The sequence below is a fragment of the Danio rerio genome, chromosome 8 (assembly GCF_049306965.1).
Source record: "Danio rerio strain Tuebingen ecotype United States chromosome 8, GRCz12tu, whole genome shotgun sequence".
Lineage (NCBI taxonomy): Eukaryota > Metazoa > Chordata > Actinopteri > Cypriniformes > Danionidae > Danio > Danio rerio.
Window position 1 is genome coordinate 36,056,121 of NC_133183.1, and position 18,385 is coordinate 36,074,505.

At 41.2% G+C, this 18,385-nt stretch overlaps 2 protein-coding genes across 19 annotated transcripts in view; one reads left to right on the forward strand and one right to left on the reverse strand.

The window, feature by feature from the left end:
- Nucleotides 1-18,385, reverse strand: part of pbx3b (pre-B-cell leukemia homeobox 3b) — a 157,423-nt gene that overhangs the window by 34,779 nt on the left and 104,259 nt on the right. The gene's annotated exons all lie outside the window — the stretch shown is intronic.
- LOC141375873 (uncharacterized) lies at nt 1,546-8,756 on the forward strand. The gene is made up of 4 exons (XM_073910880.1): nt 1,546-3,915; nt 6,106-7,249; nt 7,587-7,740; nt 8,637-8,756. Exons 1-4 carry the CDS (start codon nt 2,925-2,927, stop codon nt 8,754-8,756), a joined length of 2,409 nt encoding a protein of 802 aa, XP_073766981.1. The 5' UTR covers nt 1,546-2,924.

Here is an 18,385-nt window from a genome sequence, read left to right on the forward strand (position 1 = left end):
ATTACAATCAGAATCAAACAATTTAATTATATTATAATCTGAGACATGTAATTTGGAGATTTGCTATTGATTTTATTAAGCTGAACAGTTTAATTAATGGTCATGTTTTTCAGATTAATTGATTGATTGATTGATTATCATGGGGTAATTTTAACTTTGTTAAAATTGTTACAGCTTTTTTATTATTATAGTTTTACTAAGTGCACAATCTCTGGGTTTTTATTTAGTTATGCATAGTATAATTGTGTACACTGTATTTTTTATTCATCTGAAATGGCAATTTTGTTGGTTTGTCACTTATTTTCATATTTAGATTTATAATTTTATTTTATTTATAGTGAAAGTTTATTTATGTGTGTGTGAGAAATTTTTACAATATATACATATCAGTTATAGTAAAGACTATAATGGTTAATATTGTCATTTATTTATTTTAAATCTTATAAAACATCTTCTTTATTGAAAATTTATTTTCACATTTAGTTTTTATAATTTTACTTCAAGGTTTGTTTTGATTTCAGTAAATCTTTAATTATTTAATGTGGTTTTTTTTCTATTTTATAGACTATTTGTCTACATATCTATAAAGTTTTATGTATTCATTTATATTTACATGTTAATTTAAGTACATCAAGTTAACCTAAATAAAAATGAGAATTCCTGCTTTAGAAATTAGCTGAAATAAAATATTTATTTTTGGCCATTTCATTCATTCATTCATTCATTCATTCATTCATTCAGCTTAATCCCTGATTTGTCAGGGGTCACCCCAGTAAAATGAACCACCAACTTCGTGGCCGATCACACCAAATGCACTTTTTTGTATTGAGAGGTGCCTTTTCTGAATGGTTTTACTAACGGCCGAGAGCATTTTGTGTGCTGCTTTGTGTTTTTGCCATTGCGTTATGTGCTCGCAGTTGAAAATTAGTCAACTCTGAGCCGAAATAGTATGTTACGCAAGTCGCCTCTGTTTTATTCTCCAATCAAATGAAAGCAGAGGTGCAGTTTCCATTAAAGTGACAGCAGTGTTTGTGTTGTCAAGATGACTACGTGGACTTTTAAAGGAGGAGGAGGAGAGACTAGTGGTTGCCATTTCAAGTTATCCAGAGCCGTATGTCTTTACAAATCTTAAACATCACAATATTATTAAATATTACATTTATAACAATATCGACAGCAACACTGGAATCTGATGTCATTGTCTACTGACATAAAAAAGCGAACCGCGATTCTTGTCAACAGAAAAGGCAGTGGGGTGCGCCTCTTGTTTTCAGGACGGAAAACTGCGTTCGGTGTGACCATACACTCTGACATTTGCACACACACATTCACTCATAAACCAATTTAGTTCTATAGCGCATGTGTTTGGACTGTGGGGGAAACCAGAGCACCCAGTGGAAAACCATGAGAACATGGGGAGAACATGCTAACTCCACACAGAAATGTCACCTAGTCCAGTCGGGGCTCGAACCAGTGGCCTTCTTTCTGTGAGGCAACAGTGCTAACTACTGAGCCACCGTGTTGTCCTTTTTTTTTTTTAATAATCATATATTTAATTTACTTTACCAACAAAAATGTTTATGTTTGGCTTTAGTTTTAGGTAACTATACCCTAATCTTTATATAACTCTTGTCTTTTTAACTAGATCGACCCAAAATGTTCCCCATAGGATGTTGTAATGACACTCAGCAGATGTTGTCTGCGGTTTTACATGTTTATCAGACCACAAATACAGCTTTAAAAAAAGGCTGATACCTTCCAGATGACTTGAGTTGTCACTGAATAGCATATGCAACTATTCGTATGTTTGAGTTTGAGTTTGATTTGTGCTACATTAGAAGTGTTCAAAAAAGGCTCGATTTTGAGCCCGCTTTATTTCTTTCCACATATCTGTCAGGTATATTAAACACACCCCGACTGACACATTTCCACACCGGCCTCAGTTGTCACTAGCATTCGCCTCAGTCGCTCCTGAAGGACCGGCGAATTTACAGAGCTTTTCACTTAAACAGACATAAATCAGCACTTTCATTCAAACCAAATAATCTGAGGCCATAAAGAGCTGCTTGTCTCGCACTGTATATTATTACCGCCGAGTTCCTGCGAGCAATAACACGACGGTTTGCAGGCAAAGCCGAAACGGAGCGGGACGTGCGGATGTGACATGTAATGCAGTTAAAGGTCCTGTCGCCCACACTGGCCCTGACACTTTTATCATACGTGTCCATTTGTATTTGGGAAATGGCGGAGATAGAAATGATTACTGTGCTGTAAGGAGAGAGAGAGGGAGAGAGAGAAAGAAAGAGAGAGAGCGTTAGGGCCTCCAGGCTGCAGGACGGGTGCAGTAGTGCCACCGCAGCCCAGGAGAGCCATCCATAACGGGCAGCTTTGCAGACACTGAACCCCCTCCTTCTCTGCTCTGCTTCACCTGCTGCTGGAGCTTCCAGGAAAAACAGCGCTTTCACTTTACAACAGACCAAGAGGACAGTCACTGATTGTTTTGTTGTTACCTTGTTTGCCCCCAGTGTGTGTTGTTCTCTCTTTAAGTTAGTTATTTATACAACTTATGCACATATAAATGTAATATATAGGGTTTACGAGGAGAATATAAATCCATATACAGTATAGTCAACATCTGAAGTGGATCAAAAACTTATAAAATAAAATGTCCCAAGACAAGAATGAGTGTTGTTTAATAGTTTAAGTGAAGTTTATTCATAAACTAATTTCGAGAGGATCACGTGCTTATGATTGACACGGCTGGCCCCGAGTCAAGCTAATGTACGAACCACCAATCAGACTACTCCTAACCAAGTATAAATAACCAAACACCTTACCTTTAGTCATCTTCGTCTTGAAGAAGCAGCCTCGCGTTAAAACGTCGAATAGCCATTAACGTTACTCGCCGAAGCAGCAAATTCCGAATGGAAAACAACAACGACAGCAACATTCCCGAGAGCCCCGCGCTCCAAGAAATTCCGGCCGCGGCCCAGCGCCAGCATGCCCCGCTGAGCTCCCAAGTAGAGCCCGAGGCTCCAACCAGAGGCCGCCGCTTAACCCGCTCTTCCTCCTCAAAAACCCACAGCCTCGCAGTATCTCCTTCCCCATCCACCTCCAGAGTGCACAACGCTTCACCAGCTTCTTCTTACGCCTCAGCCTTCTCCTCCCTCAACCCACCCAAACAGATGACCAATCATGAACTCCGGTACATCCTGTCAAACGCCGGCATAGAGGCTCCACGCTCACTTAACAAAAAGGCGCTGCTCGAGTTATACCACAACGCCACCACCGAAGCAGGAAATCCCACACATACGTCACAAGCAAAGAAGAAAACCCGGAATCCCAAGACCCGATACACCCCGTACCCTCCGCAAGAACTCTCTCCATCAATCCAACCAATCCAGAAGCAAGCTAGAAGAGGCCACGCCCCCAGCCGCACACCATCCAGTCACCACCCCCAGGAAACCCAGACGTCAACCCACCATCCAGCATCCACTCTCCACCGAAGAATCCAATCAGAGCACCCCAGATCTCCGTTCTGGCCTCCAGCTCCCCCTTCGAACTTTTCCTCAAGCCCTAACCCACTTATCCAGCCCCAAAGCATCCCCACGGCCTCAAATCCACTAGAACAAATCAATCCTCTCCCTCTTCACCCTACTCTCGCTCCCAGCTCCTTTCCTAGCGGCCCGCCCCCTCCAGCTAACTTTCCCTCTTCCAGTCTCCCCCCCTCCTTCCCTCTCTGCACACCCCCCCCCGTTCTCACTAGCACCGCTCCGACCCAGCACCCCCCACCACCTTCTACAGCACGTCCTCCATTCACTCTCCATTCCGCCACACCCCTCCCTCCTCCCCCTAACGCTCCAGCCCTGGAACCCCCCCCTGTCTCATACACAGCAAGGAACCAAATCTTGTCAGGTGCTGACGTAGATCTCCTCTCACTTCTTTCACCCATCACACCCCCTTCGGCAGAGCGACAGGTGGATTGCGGCGAATTTTCTATAACCCTCAAACCACCCGCCAACACCCAATCACGCACCTTATCACTCGCCGAATTCACTATCGCCTTCTCACGCTTCACCGAGATAATTTGTTCCGTATTCCCCCATAGGAGGCGTGAGTTAAACGATTACATGGCCATTATCGCGGAGCTCGCGCTTTCCTATGGGGGGACTCACTTTTACACATACCACAAGCTCTTCTCCGCCAAATGCGCCATTCGACTCACCCAGTGGAACCAACAATCCTACTGGGGAGCACTCGACACCGATCTTCATAACAGAGTCTTTTTAGGTTGCCGCAATTTAACCTGCGCGGTCTGCCGTTCCAGTCTGCACCCAACCACCTCCTGCCCCTTCACTGTCTCCCCTACCGATTCAGACCGTCCAGCACCTAAATCCACCAGTTACGTCCCCCGTATCCCTAGCTCTAATATACCTTCTCTCCTTTCCCCCCACGCAAACTGCCAAAATTTTAACATTGGCAGATGCTTCAGGCAGCCATGCAGATACCTCCACCTCTGCAACTACTGCGGGGGCGCACATGCACGCACAGTTTGCCCTATCTCAAAAGCAAATAAAAAATCCAAAAACTACTTGTCGACTCCTGTAAATGTTTCAAAATTGTCCTTTGAATTACGCTGTCATCCTGATCCTAACTTTTGTGCTTTTCTCGTTTCAGGTCTAACCCACGGATTTCACCCTGGCATCTCCGCTCTCCCAACCTATAACCTAATTTGCTCTAACCTACAGTCCGCTATCGCAGAGCCCGAAATCGTAGATAAATTAATCGAAAAAGAAATTAAAGACAACTTTATGATCGGGCCCTTTTCCGCTCCTCCATTTAACGTCTTTCGCATCAGCCCAATTGGCATTGCCACTCGCAAATTCTCAGGCAAAAAACGCCTTATTATCGATCTATCAGCTCCGCATAATTCATACTTTCCAAGCATTAACAGCACTATTCCGCTAGAAGAATTCTCCCTCCATTACCATGACATAGATCAAGCGATCTCCTTAATCAAAACCGCCGGCCGTAACGCATGGCTCGCAAAAATAGACATTACCTCGGCATTTAAAATTATGCCCATTCATCCCGATTTTTGGCATTCAGTGGCGCTCCAAATTCTACTTCGCAGTTCGTCTAACGTTCGGCTGCAGAAGCAGCCCCAAAATATTTGACATGCTTTCCGAAGCCTTATGCTGGATACTGTCAAATAATTATGGCATCCCTTACCTCATCCATCTCCTAGACGATTTTCTCATCGTCTCCCCTCCATCCGCGCCGCCGGCTAAACATCTCGCGATCACCCAAAAGGTATTCGCAGATCTCGGCATTCCCCTCGCCCCCGAGAAAACCTCCGGTCCCGCTACCAAAATCGAATTCCTAGGCATCGATTTAGATTCTAATAAATTCCAAGCATCTCTCCCCAAAGAGAAAATCGACCGTATCACCTCACTCTCGGCCGCCTTTCTCGAAAAACAAGTTTGCAAAAAACGCGAGCTCCTCTCTATTCTCGGGCATCTAAATTTCGCCATGCGTATTATTCCTCAAGGACGCCCTTTCATCACGCACTTATTGCAGCTAGCCAACTCAGTCCGTAGCCTAGAAGACCCAATTTCCCTGTCCAATTCCAGCCGAGACGAATTGAAATTATGGATATCCTTCCTGCAGCACTGGAACGGCTGTTCCTTTTTCTATTCCGATTTAATCTCATCGCCCGTCGACATTAAACTATTTACCGACGCCGCCCCTTCTGTCGGTTTCGGGGGGTACTACCAAGGGCACTGGTTTGCCGCCCCCTGGCCCCCCCAAATGCTAGACACCCCCCAAAACCTACGCTCATCCGCCCTCTTTGAACTATATCCCGTCGTCGTCGCCGCCCTCCTATGGGGCGATGAATGGTCCGCTAGCAGCATTCTAATACACTGCGATAACGAAGCTACCGTGCAATGCATTAATAAAGGGCGCTCGCACTCCACCACGCTCATGCCCTTATTAAGACGGTTAATTTGGACCGCAGCCAAAAAGCAATTTATCATAACTGCTAAACATGTACCAGGCTTTAAAAATCAAATTGCTGACTCTCTCTCTCGTTTCTGTTTTCAGAGGTTTTGGCGGTTAGCTCCAGAGGCGGACCCTCATCCAACCCCAGTGCCTCCATATTCAGACCTGATATTGCCATAGACCACCCTCTCCACAAACTCCACGAAACCTCTATTTCTCTCATCCTTCAAGCTGTGGCTCCCAGGACTCTGCAATCTTATCTAACAGCCTGGAACTCATTTAAACTTTTTCACTCACTTTTTAACATTCATTTTCCCGATTTCTCCCTCCTCTCCATCACCTCATTCATATCACACCTTCACTCATCAAAGAAAATCCAGGCTAGCTCCATTAGAAGCTATTTAAGTGGCATTCAATTTTTTCATAAATTGATTTATGGAGCACCTTCTGCTGCCATCCTTCATTCCCAAACAAACCTCCTAATCAAAGGCATACAGAAAACCCACCCCCCACCCCCCGATCCCAGACAACCCATAACTCTCCGCATTCTTTCTAAATGCATAGCCACCCTCCGCAAAGGCTACCAGTCAATTCACACAGCTCACACCCTCGATGCCATGTTTAACCTAGCCTTTTTTGGCTTTCTCAGGTGCTCTGAGTTAACTGCATCCGACAAATTCAACCCAGCCATCCACCCCACCATCTCAGATCTGGCCTTGCTGGATAAAGAAACCCTCTCCTTCTTTATCAAGCAAAGCAAGACGGATCAGTCCAGGAAGGGCCACTCTATATATATTTTCGACCTCCCCTCCCCCACAAGTCCCTTTCAAACCCTTCTAGCTTTCTCCCACTACCGTAAGCGCCAAACCCCTAACCCGCTTTCCCCCCTCTTCACAGATGATTCTAACCAGCCGGTAACCCGTTTCTGGTTCCAAAAGCATTTAAAAAACATCCTCCGCCTTTCTGGTTTTCCCCCTGACCCCTTCTCCAGCCACTCGTTTAGGATAGGAGCGGCCACTACAGCCGCACACAAAGGCCTTTCCCAACACCAAATCCAAGCCCTAGGCCGGTGGTCTTCAGACGCCTTTAATTCCTATATCCGCCTCAGCCGCTTTCACATCAAAGCAGCACAACAAACGCTTATCTCCGCCAGCAGTCAGCGGAGCCACCCCACCCCCCCACACCCTCACCCCCCCCGAGCTCGACTCCCACAGCTCACAGGAGTCAATTGCGGCCCCGCAGGCCAGTAGCACTACTTTTCTTTTTTCCGGCGACGAGTGCCTCGCTTTCTGCCAGCACCGAGCCTCCCTTACCCTTCCTTCTGGTGTCGAGCGCTTCGCTCCCTCTGAGCGGCGAGTCACGCCGACCCCCACTCCTGTTCTGTCCCAGCGTTGAGTGCTCCCCTGCTTCTTTAGCATCGAGCCTCTCCGCCCCACTTTTATGTCTCCCGGTGACGGAGGTTCCACGCCTGCTAAGCACGAAGCTCCTCCGCCGCCCCACTTTTCCATTTCAGCGTTTAACCCTCCGCTACCCTCCCCTTCCTTCTAGCACAAATCTCGCTTCTCTATATTCCTTCCGCATAGGCCCTACCCACCTGCTTGGACCCCCGCAGGGGTATTCCCCCCAAGCAGGAGCCCCAAAACCTCCCTGCAGGAGTCCCCACCGCCCACCCCCTTTTCCCGACTCCTACAGGAACTTGGCCCAGCAGCTCTGATCCCGAGCTTCGACTCCCGCGGAGTCTGTCACCGCCCCCCCCCACCCACTAGACAATTTTCTGTCTTCCTTCTAGCACAGAGCGCTCTGCTGTCTCCCAGCATAGAGTCTCTCTGCCACACCCTTCTTTCTGGTGTGGAGCGCTCCGCGCCCTCCGAGCGTCGGAGTCTCTCCACACCCCCCCTTTCTCTGTCCCAGCGTCGAGTGCCCCGCTTACTCTTAGCGGGAGTCTCTCCGCCCCACTTTATGCCTGTCTCTCAGTGTTGAGTGCTCTGCTCTCTCCAGCGCCGAGCCTCTCCACCTCCCTCCGATTTTTCTTTTCCTTTTCAGCACCAAGTCTCTCCGCTACCTCCGCTTCCTTCTAGCACACCTAGCTCCTCTATGTTCCTTCCGCATAGGCCCTCACTCACCAGCTCTGACTCTCGCTAGAGTCACCCCGGAGCACGATTCTGGCCACGGCCCCTCCCCGCAGGAGTCACTATTGCCCCCTCCCGCTCCCGACTCCAGCGGGGACAAAAAACTGGCCCAGCAGCTCTGACCCCGAGCTTCGACTCCCACGGAGTCTGTCACCGCCCACCCCCGCCCCTTAGAATTTTTCTTTCTTCCTTCCAGCATCGAGTGCTCCGCTACCTTCTAGCGCCGAGTCTCTCCACCTTTTCCCTTCCTTCTGGTGCTGAGTGCTCCGCTCCCCCAGAGCGCCCGAGTCTCTCCGCCTCCTTTCTGTCCCAGCGTCGAGTACTCCGCTCCTTCTTAGCGTCGAGTTTCTCCGCCCCACTTTTTTCTCTACCCTGCGGCGTCGAGGGCTCCGCTTCCTCCAAGCACTGAAGTCTCTCCGCCCCCTCTCCTTTTCTTATTCTTTTCAGTGACGAATACCGCCACTACTCCCTCTAGCTCTACCCCTCTATCTTCCTTCTGCTTAGGCCATCACTCCTAGCTGTGACTCCGCAGAGTCTCCCAAGCTTCCCTGCCCAGACTCCCACGGAGTCTATGATTACCCACGCTCCCGCAGGAGCCCCTCTCTTTCTCCTACTCTTCCCTAACTGTATATCCAGCAGCCGGATATAGCATTGGTATCAGCGGCTCTGGGGGGGTTCTTCAATACGCGGCTGCTGTCCCGAGCATAAAGCACTTTGGGGGGTTCTCGAGATCTACCCGAGCTCAAACTCCCCTCTCGCCCTGCAACGGGAGGGAGCCCCGGGCTCGAGGCTCTCATGAGCTCGGGGCTCTCTCCCGGGACAGCATGCCAAACTAGCTTATTACCAATCATCAGCTAAGTGTGAACTCTTGAAGTGAAGTTTATTCATAAACTAATTTCGAGAGGATCACGTGCTTATGATTGACACGGCTGGCCCCGAGTCAAGCTAATGTACGAACCACCAATCAGACTACTCCTAACCAAGTATAAATAACCAAACACCTTACCTTTAGTCATCTTCGTCTTGAAGAATCCCCCCTTCCACCCCTTCGCCTCCTCTTTTGACTACAGGGCAGCACGGCGGCCCAGTGGCTAGCACTGCAGCCTCACAGCAAAAATGCCTCCGGTTCGGGCATCTACCCAAACGGTCAGCATTTTCGTGTGGAGTTCATGTTCTCCCCGTGCTTGCGTGGGTTTTCCCCGGGTCCTCCGGTTTCCTCCCACACTCCCAAAAACATGACACTTAAGTAAATTGACTAATCCAAATTAGCACCAATTTGATTCAATTCTGTCAGCAACGCATCACCTTAGCAACCCTCACGCAGCAGGAGGGAGGGGGGTTCTCGAGATCTACCCGAGCTCAAACTCCCCTCTCGCCCTGCAACGGGAGGGAGCCCCGGGCTCGAGGCTCTCATGAGCTCGGGGCTCTCTCCCGGGACAGCATGCCAAACTAGCTTATTACCAATCATCAGCTAAGTGTGAACTCTTGAAATACAACTTTGATGAAGTGTGATGATCCTCCTTAGATGTTTGCTTCTGTAAATTAGTATAATGACATGGGTATGGACATGCCTTGTGTCCACGTAATCCAAAATGCTTCAAAATTCAGAATTTTGACATTCAGATTTTGCCACAGGTATCCAATGAGAGTTGGGTTTAGGGGTAGGGCTAGAGAAAGGATGTATAATAAGCACCTTTTTATGGTAAAAAATTAAATATGTCTATGGAGAGTCCTCGTAAACCACATATACAGGTATGCGTGTGTGTGTGTGTATGCAAAATAAATAATGTTTGATCGATAGATAGGAATAAAATACAAACAATGATTACAAGTTCAAGGTTTAAGCAAATATTTTAGCATTTATACTTCGTATTTACAGTTTTGATAGATAAAGGTGTTAAGATTTCAATTTAAAATAAAAACTATGAATAAATAATAAAACAAGCCAACACTTACATGTACTTATGCCGTGAGTAATGTGTTATTATTATCATTATTATTATTATTATTATTACTATTATTATTGTTGTTATTTATTATTATTTATTATTATTATTGATGAAAATTATTGTATATGCACCTTTTAAAACAAACTAAAAATTAACAAAGAAAGAAAGAAAGAAAGAAAGAAAGAAAGAAAGAAAGAAAGATTGTTAGAAAACAGGATAGAAGTTTTCCAACTCATATGTGACCAACATACTGTACACAAGCTCTTGTAGCACATTTCCAAGTAGACCTTTTCATCCCACTCCCTATACTCCCTCTATTCACTTCTCTCAATCGTTTTTTCTTGTCCGTTTTACTCTTGCAACCCGATTCATAACTTCCAGCTCACAGAGCATCCAGACAAATAAGAAACAAGCAAATCTCCTCAGTTGTACCAACACTTTTATCACTGCAAACTAAACCCCAATATGCCTGAAATGAATTAATGCTATCACATCCACACAGCGGGTTATTTCATCCCCAGGCCTGCATGCGTTTGCTTTCCTTTAAGCTAAGCGGCTAATAACACTTTTAGGATGAGCAATGTAAACATTGCGCCGCGATACTGCTAAAATAGGCTTTGAGGCGATTAGATCTCTCATTGGCAGTAAAGCTGCAAATATACGCAGCCGAGAATTTCCACAGCTTTAGTATCCGCTGATATCCAGACTGGATTTACCTAATACCTCCGTCTCTCCGCATGAACCTGACAGCGTGTGGAAAAAGCATACACCTTTATCCAAATACATTGATGCAACAAGACCATGCAGGATGTACCACAGTTTCTGTCTTTAACACTAGAACTGCCAAGAAAGTCACTTCAGTTTTCTTTCTGTATTATTTTGCAACATTATACAGTACATTTGTTCAAATATAACACATATTACTGTAGAGCACTGGCTTTTCTTATATGTGTATTCTAATGATGTTATTTTATTCAAGTACAAAACAAATGACCATTACATAACAATACTTTCAGTCTAACACAAAGAAAACTTCCTAAATACACTTTGAAGTGTTTCTTTTGCCACATATCAATGTGTCTGTTGATATCAAGTGCAATTCATATATAAAAGGCTGTTGTCTCATGAATTGAGCCATAAATCTCCACACACTGTACATGCACAAAACTTGTAAGTTTTAATCATATCTGTATTCTGAATGTTTTTACAGAGGAACCTTCTCATACTTGACTTGCATTGATTATGTACATTTTATTCTTCACAACAAGAGGAAAGAGAGAAACTACACATATTTTTCTATTAATGAATATGGAGCACTAAAGAGAGACAAACAGAATCCTCCCTGTAAAAACCATTTGACTTTAACATATCAAAACCAAGCACACACACAAATGTTGAACTGCCTTTATCTGGAGTTCTGATTCTTTTTACAAGAAATGTATGCATATTAGCACATATTTACTTAAACAATGCATGATGTGCATATTTAAACAACATTTTAGAAAACTTTTTTAGATTTATTTACTTTTGTAATTCTCAATTGGGTAATTATGACGATGTTAGTTTTTAAAACTCTATTCACCTGCAGTGTCTTGCCTTAAAGGGATAGTTCACACAATTATCTAAATTTATCAACATGATAATAATAGTAAATGTTTTCATGTAAATGAAAATTTGCTCACTATTTACTGATCCTCAAGTGGTTCCAAATCTTTAAGAGTTTATTTCTTCTGTTGAACACAAAGGAAGATATGAAGAATTCAGGAGCAAAAACCTCCAAATAGAATCTGAAATTTTCTTCTGAAATAAGCATTTCTTCTTTGCTAAGCCTCCTATATGTGTAGGTTTAACAATTTCATTGTAAATGCAATAAACATATCTAACCTGATCTCACAAGGAAACGTACATATTTTACGTTTAGTCAGTTTAGTGGCTAATTCGTACAAGTTCAGTCATACGACAATGTTCAATTTTAAAAAGAAAGCTTTGCACGTACTGCCCCTAATCCCATCCCAACTGTCACTGGGGAATGAGCAAATCATACTAAACTGTACAAATGAGATTGTACTAATTCATACAAATTAGTCAATACATCAAAAAGTTATTAATTGTGTGAAATTGTGTTGTAATATCATATTCATCACCATAGAAGTGAAATCAATGAACCAACACACAGAAAGGTTCAGAAAATGCAAATTCTAGAAGTAAATTTCAGATCGAACTGTTCCAATTGCTGCACAACTCTTCATATTTTAAAGAAAACTAAAAACCTATCACCACTGACTTGCATAATAGCAAAAATAAATACTATAGAGGTCAATGGTTGCCAGCTTTCCTCAAGATATGTTCTTTTGTGTTCAACAGAGCATAGAATATCAAACAAGTTTGAAACAAGTGAAGTGTGAGTAAATAACCACATTTTTGAGTGAACTATCCCTTCAATTATTACCAACAATGACCGTAAAAACATAACAGAAACTCAAAACTTCATTGCAAAACTCACTAAAAGCTTTCTATACCTCCTATACAATTAAATACAAATGGTCAAAATGACTGCTCTGACCATTCTAGAAATGTGTAAATTCTAGCATTACTTTTTTTTTTTTTTTTTGTCTGACGCAAGTTCCTTAAGACTTCAACCCTAACCAAGGCGACAGCAAAAGCTCTGTTCCAAGCAGCTGGGTCTGATGCAACGCTGCTAGTATGATAGTAAATGGACAATAGGGGGTTGGGAGCTCGTTTGAAGAATGGAGGCCAAGATTCACCTTCACAAGTTCCCTAAAAATACACAGTACCAGCCCCAATTAAACGCCGCACTTTAGGCCTGTCACTCGATTTCATCAGCTCAAAAACGAACAACATCATGAAGGAAGAACTGTTGCTGGTGGGTTACGAATGTGAACAGGCGTCTGTTAAACACGCCAGAAATACACACATACACACACAATGTTGCTGTGATGGACAATCGCGTGCCGTCACAACAATTATGGTGAATTTACACCTGCTCTTCTTCTATGTGTCCCTTAGGCACTGGACACGGCCTTATGACTGACCTCTGACCTGTGGCTTGTTTACTCCCATCATTTAAGAGTGGCTGTGAGAGCGATAAAAGCTCATCCCCGCTGAGTTAATGTGCAGTGTTGAAGCGTGCCAAGCTCTTTACACGAGTACGAGCACCACTGAGAGTCGTTTTTTTTTTTTTTCTCTCCTTCGGGTTGGTCAGCAGACGAAGGATGGAGGTGTGCTTGCTTTTACTTGCGCAAACCCTAGAGCAGGGATTTCCATCCAGGATTTTCAACTTTGCTTTGTTGAAATAACGGATGAATTTTACCGTAAAATACCAAAGTTTAATACATAAAATAATAGCAATTTAAGGACTCAAAACTGAAAAGGTGCTTGGTGAGTTAAAAAAAAATAAAAATAGATGTTGTCAATAAAACACATTTAATTCAACAAGTTATTTATTTCATTATATTTATATATTTCATGTACATAAATAATTCCTTGTTTTTCAAAAGTTAGTAAGTTTCTTCTGCTCATAAAGGCAGTAATATAACAGTGAAGTAAAAGGAGTAATTTTGTGAACTATTATAAACAATTATTATTAATAATAATAATACTATTATTAAACTAGCTTTAAGGCAGTTCATTCCACTGTGGTGACCCCTGATAAATAAAGGGACTAAGACAAAGGAAAATGAATGAATAAACAAACTTTTTAAAATGGGGATTGTTTGAATAACAAAGTCTAAAATAGTGGTATTTCAATTATATTATGCGTTTTTAAACTATTTTCAAGTTAGGAAATCTTTTCTAAAATTATCATTTAGATTAATGTACTGTAAAGTTGCTTTTAATGAATTTAATATATAACTGCTGAACATAAGTATGTAATCTCACAATATTTCATACATATTTATGGTTCATATTATATTATATTATATTATATTATATTATATTATATTATATTATATTATATTATATTATATTATATTATATTATATTATATTATATGTAACACTTTACAATAAGATTATAGTTAATGTTATTTTTTATTGTTATTAACAGAAATAAAAAATGAACAATACATTTATTGCAGTGTTTTTGTGTTCAAAATAAGTTTATAGTTAAATTAGTAAATCATTTTATTGCTGGAGTGCCCAAACTTTTTCGCATAAAGGGCCAAAAACCAAATATCATTAAAAGCCGTAAAGCAAAAGTTAAAATTGCCATTGGTAATTTCCTAATTTATTTTATAATGTTTTAAAATAATTCGTAAACATTACTTTACCTCGTATTAATTAATGCAGTACAAAATTTGAATTATAACTTATTACAATAATTTAAAGAAACAATTTAGAACACAGTGGAGTTCAATGTTGAATACACTAGTCAAGCAGAATCTGCCTTTGCCTTCATTTGCTCACTGATGTCTTTGCATTGTTCTCTCATCTATCAGGTGACAGTATGTAAATTTTCTAAAATAAAAAAAATAAATAATAAAAAAAATCTGACTTATTTACAACATTTCATTGAAACATTTCATTTAATTTAGTTTTTTGTAACTTAACAATAAAACAAACAAACAAAAAAGGTTACATTAAATTAAAAATTACAGTCTCTAAACCGTCCTCATAATTCTCCCTCTCTTCTCAGATGGGAAGGTGAGCCAAATCAAAGGTTACCATGAGCCAACTTTGGCCAGCAGGCCCTTCTTTGGGAATCTCTGATCATATTGTATAGTGTGACCAAATACTATTCTATTCTATTCTATTCTATTCTATTCTATTCTATTCTATTCTATTCTATTCTATTATATTCAATTCTATTCTATTCTAAACATGTATACATATAATAAATAGTACAAAAGTTTCAAACAACTTATTTCTGGTTTATATCGATAAGAAGACAAAAAATGGTTGGGAAATACAGAGCTAGACAACTAAATTGTTTGTTTCCGCTTCCCCTATTTAAAGGAAGGCTTGAAATCCGACTGTGACGTGCTGACAGCAGAAATACTTCCCCGTGTTTGTTCATATCAGGAGGAGCATCTGGCTTTGAGAAGCAACACGAGGAGACAGGAGAGACAGAAATTTGTTGTGATTCAGTTATCCTCGGCATGCGAGCGCCCGTCTTACAGTGATTTCTTCTCGAGCGCTCTCTTTCACGCATCCACGGTCTGCGAGTTCAGTTCAATACACCTCCGACTGACCCCGTAACCCTTCATCCCTTCTCTCTGTGTTCAATGAGCTGCTCTGCGCCAGACCGCTGACTATCGACACCACGGCACGTCTAATTGCATCGACCGGCGCAGGTCTCCCAAAGCTAACTAATCGAAAGGGAATTTATTTCCTGTCAATATCTAGAAAGGTCATCTCTCTCAGAGCGCCTCAGTGCTCGGCCGTTCATGACCATGAAGAGAGTATGTGCGGCTGGGTTTTTTTTTTTTTTTTTTGCTGACTAAATGTTCTCACAAGGAAAATGGCTTAATAAACATACTAAATAATGTGTTAAATAAAATGTAAACGGTTTGTGAAACAGTTAGGGACTAGAAAACATGATTAGCTTAGCATAAAGACAATAAAAGTCAAATGGAAAGCATGTGTACTTTGGTAGATCATGTTAAATTGGAAGCAGTATCAAAAATAGGTTGAAATTGAAGCAGTGTTATATGTTATTTTGGAAATGTATGAGCTTTATGATCATAAAGTGTATCAAACTTGTTCATCTTCAAAAATGCAGTCTCTTTTTGGAGAAATCAAAACATTTTTTTTTCTGTTGAACACAAAAGAAGATATTTTGAGAAATGTTGGAGAAACTGTTAGCCATTTAATTTCGAAGTACTTCCATTGACTCCAATTGTTTTTTTTTTTCTCTTCTATGGATGTCAATGGATGCTGGTTTCTAACACTGGTAACACTTCAGGTTACAATTCACAGTATTAACAAACTATTAACTAACACTACACGCTTAATAAATGACTAATTAGCTGCTTATTGTAGTTAGCAATGTAGAAGTTGGGTATTATTAAGATATTAACAGTTCATTAGTAGTTTTAAAGTATCTTATTATGCATCCCCAATCAACTGTTAATATAATAGACAGGAAATAAGCCAGTTAATAGCATGAAATGTGACCTAAACTACAGTGTTACCCTGACATTCTTCAAAACTTCTTCTTTTGTGTTCTTTAACAACAATAAACATCAAGATTTGGAACCAAATGAAAATGTTTGATTTATTTTGTGAACTATTCCTTTAAGATCACAGTTGTTCAGCTCTTTTATTCTGGCAAGTAAAAAAACAGGCAAATTAATGCATCTTCAAGTGTCTTTTTTTAGTGTGTATGTGTGTGTCCATATATGAGTCTTGGCCTACATCCACATGGCAAAGAGAACGCTGAGGGAAAGTGCCTCCGGGCTCTCTCTCGCTCTCACATGTAGGGTAATTAACATGCCATTAACACATTAATACACATTAGCTATTCCCAATGTTAATGACAGACTAATTACCATACCTGAGACTGCACTGGGGAGGCCAGCGCACTGCGCCCTCCCACCAAATCGACTCAGCCAGCTCAAATCAGAGCCCCAGTCACACACTAGAGGCTCTCTATTTCCCCACAGTCGAGGACCAGTGTACTGCAAGACCACCACACACGGCCTGTCCACAGTGACACACTAAACGTGCTGGACAGTTGCTAAATGTACAGTTACAACAGAGAGAGCAAGAGTGACTTGGGGTTTTACGTAGGAAGACTATTGGGATAACATCTGGAATGTTTAAAGAGGACATTTGGACTAAAAATCTCAACCGATCTGTCACATTTTGTTCAGCTTTGTTTAAGAAGGTATTCATACAAAATAAAATTAATATAAAAATATAAAAAAAAATCTGTGTTTAGCAGTAAATTTACAGCGCAATGGTATTTATCTAGCCTAAAAGCAGGTTTCAAAGTGTGAATTGTGGTCTCCAGTGTAAACTATTACATTTAGCTTGCACAATTTTACTTTAAATACAATAAATGTATGCTTATTTTTAGACTGAATAAATATTGTTGACTGGAATTATAAACCCAAAATCAGTCAATATAAAACTTTAATAGTCAAGTTTGGCACAATTATACCCAGTATATACACTACTTGTCGCCTATGCAAGTTTTAGGAACAACAAATACTAACTTGACTTCTAGTTGTTGATCATTTGGTATCAGAAGTGGCTTATATGAAAGGCAAAAGCCTTTAAATTACGCTATTTGACCAAAATAAAATGATCATGACTTGATTTTTTATGAATTAATTAGGACAGTAAGGTCTGACTTTGCGTAGACAAACTCCTGTCACTTAACATAAATAATGTACAGTATAGAATGTAAAGTAATGGTGTAGTGGAAAAAGAATTAATATTGTGTATGACTCCCATGAGCTTAGGGGACTGCATCCATACATCTCTGAAATGACTCAAATAACTTATTAATAAAGTCATCTGGAATGGCAAAGAAAGCATTCTTGCAGGACTCTCAGAGATCATCAAGATTCTTTGGATTCATCTTCAATGCTTTCTTCTTCATCTTACCCCAAACATGCTCAATAATGTTCATGTCTGGTGACTGGGCTGGCCAATCCTGGAGCACCTTAACCTTCTTTGCTTTCAGGAACTTTGATGAGAAGGCTGAAGTATGAGAAGGAGTGCTATCCTGCTGAAGAATTTGCCCTCTCCATAATGTAATGAGCAGCATAAATGTCTTGATACCTCAGGATGTTGATGTTGCCATCCATTATGTAGATCTCTTGCACACCCCATACTGAATGTAACCCCAAACCATAATTTTTCCTTCACCAAACTTGACTCATTTCTGTGAGAATATTGGGTCCGTGCAGGTTCCAATAGGTTTTCTGCAGTATTTGTGATGATTGGGATGCAGTACAACAGATGATTCATCAGATACATCTACCTTCTGCCACTTTCCCAAATGATCAACTAGAAGTCAAGTTATTATTTCTGCTCTTACAACTGGGATTGATGACAAGGCTTTTGTCAGGTGTACACTAGTTTATATAATTACATTTAGTTTTAAAAACTGGTTGTAAACTTGCTAAATATTTACAAAGAAATGCCACTAAATTAACAATGTTAAAATTGCTAACTAATTGAATTGAATTTTTTGGTCAATATTTTTCTCAAATAAATAAATATACATTTATTTATTTATTTATTTATTTATTTATTTATTTATTTATTTATTTATTTATTTATTTATTTATTTATTTATTTATTTATTTAATTATTTATTTATTTATTTAGT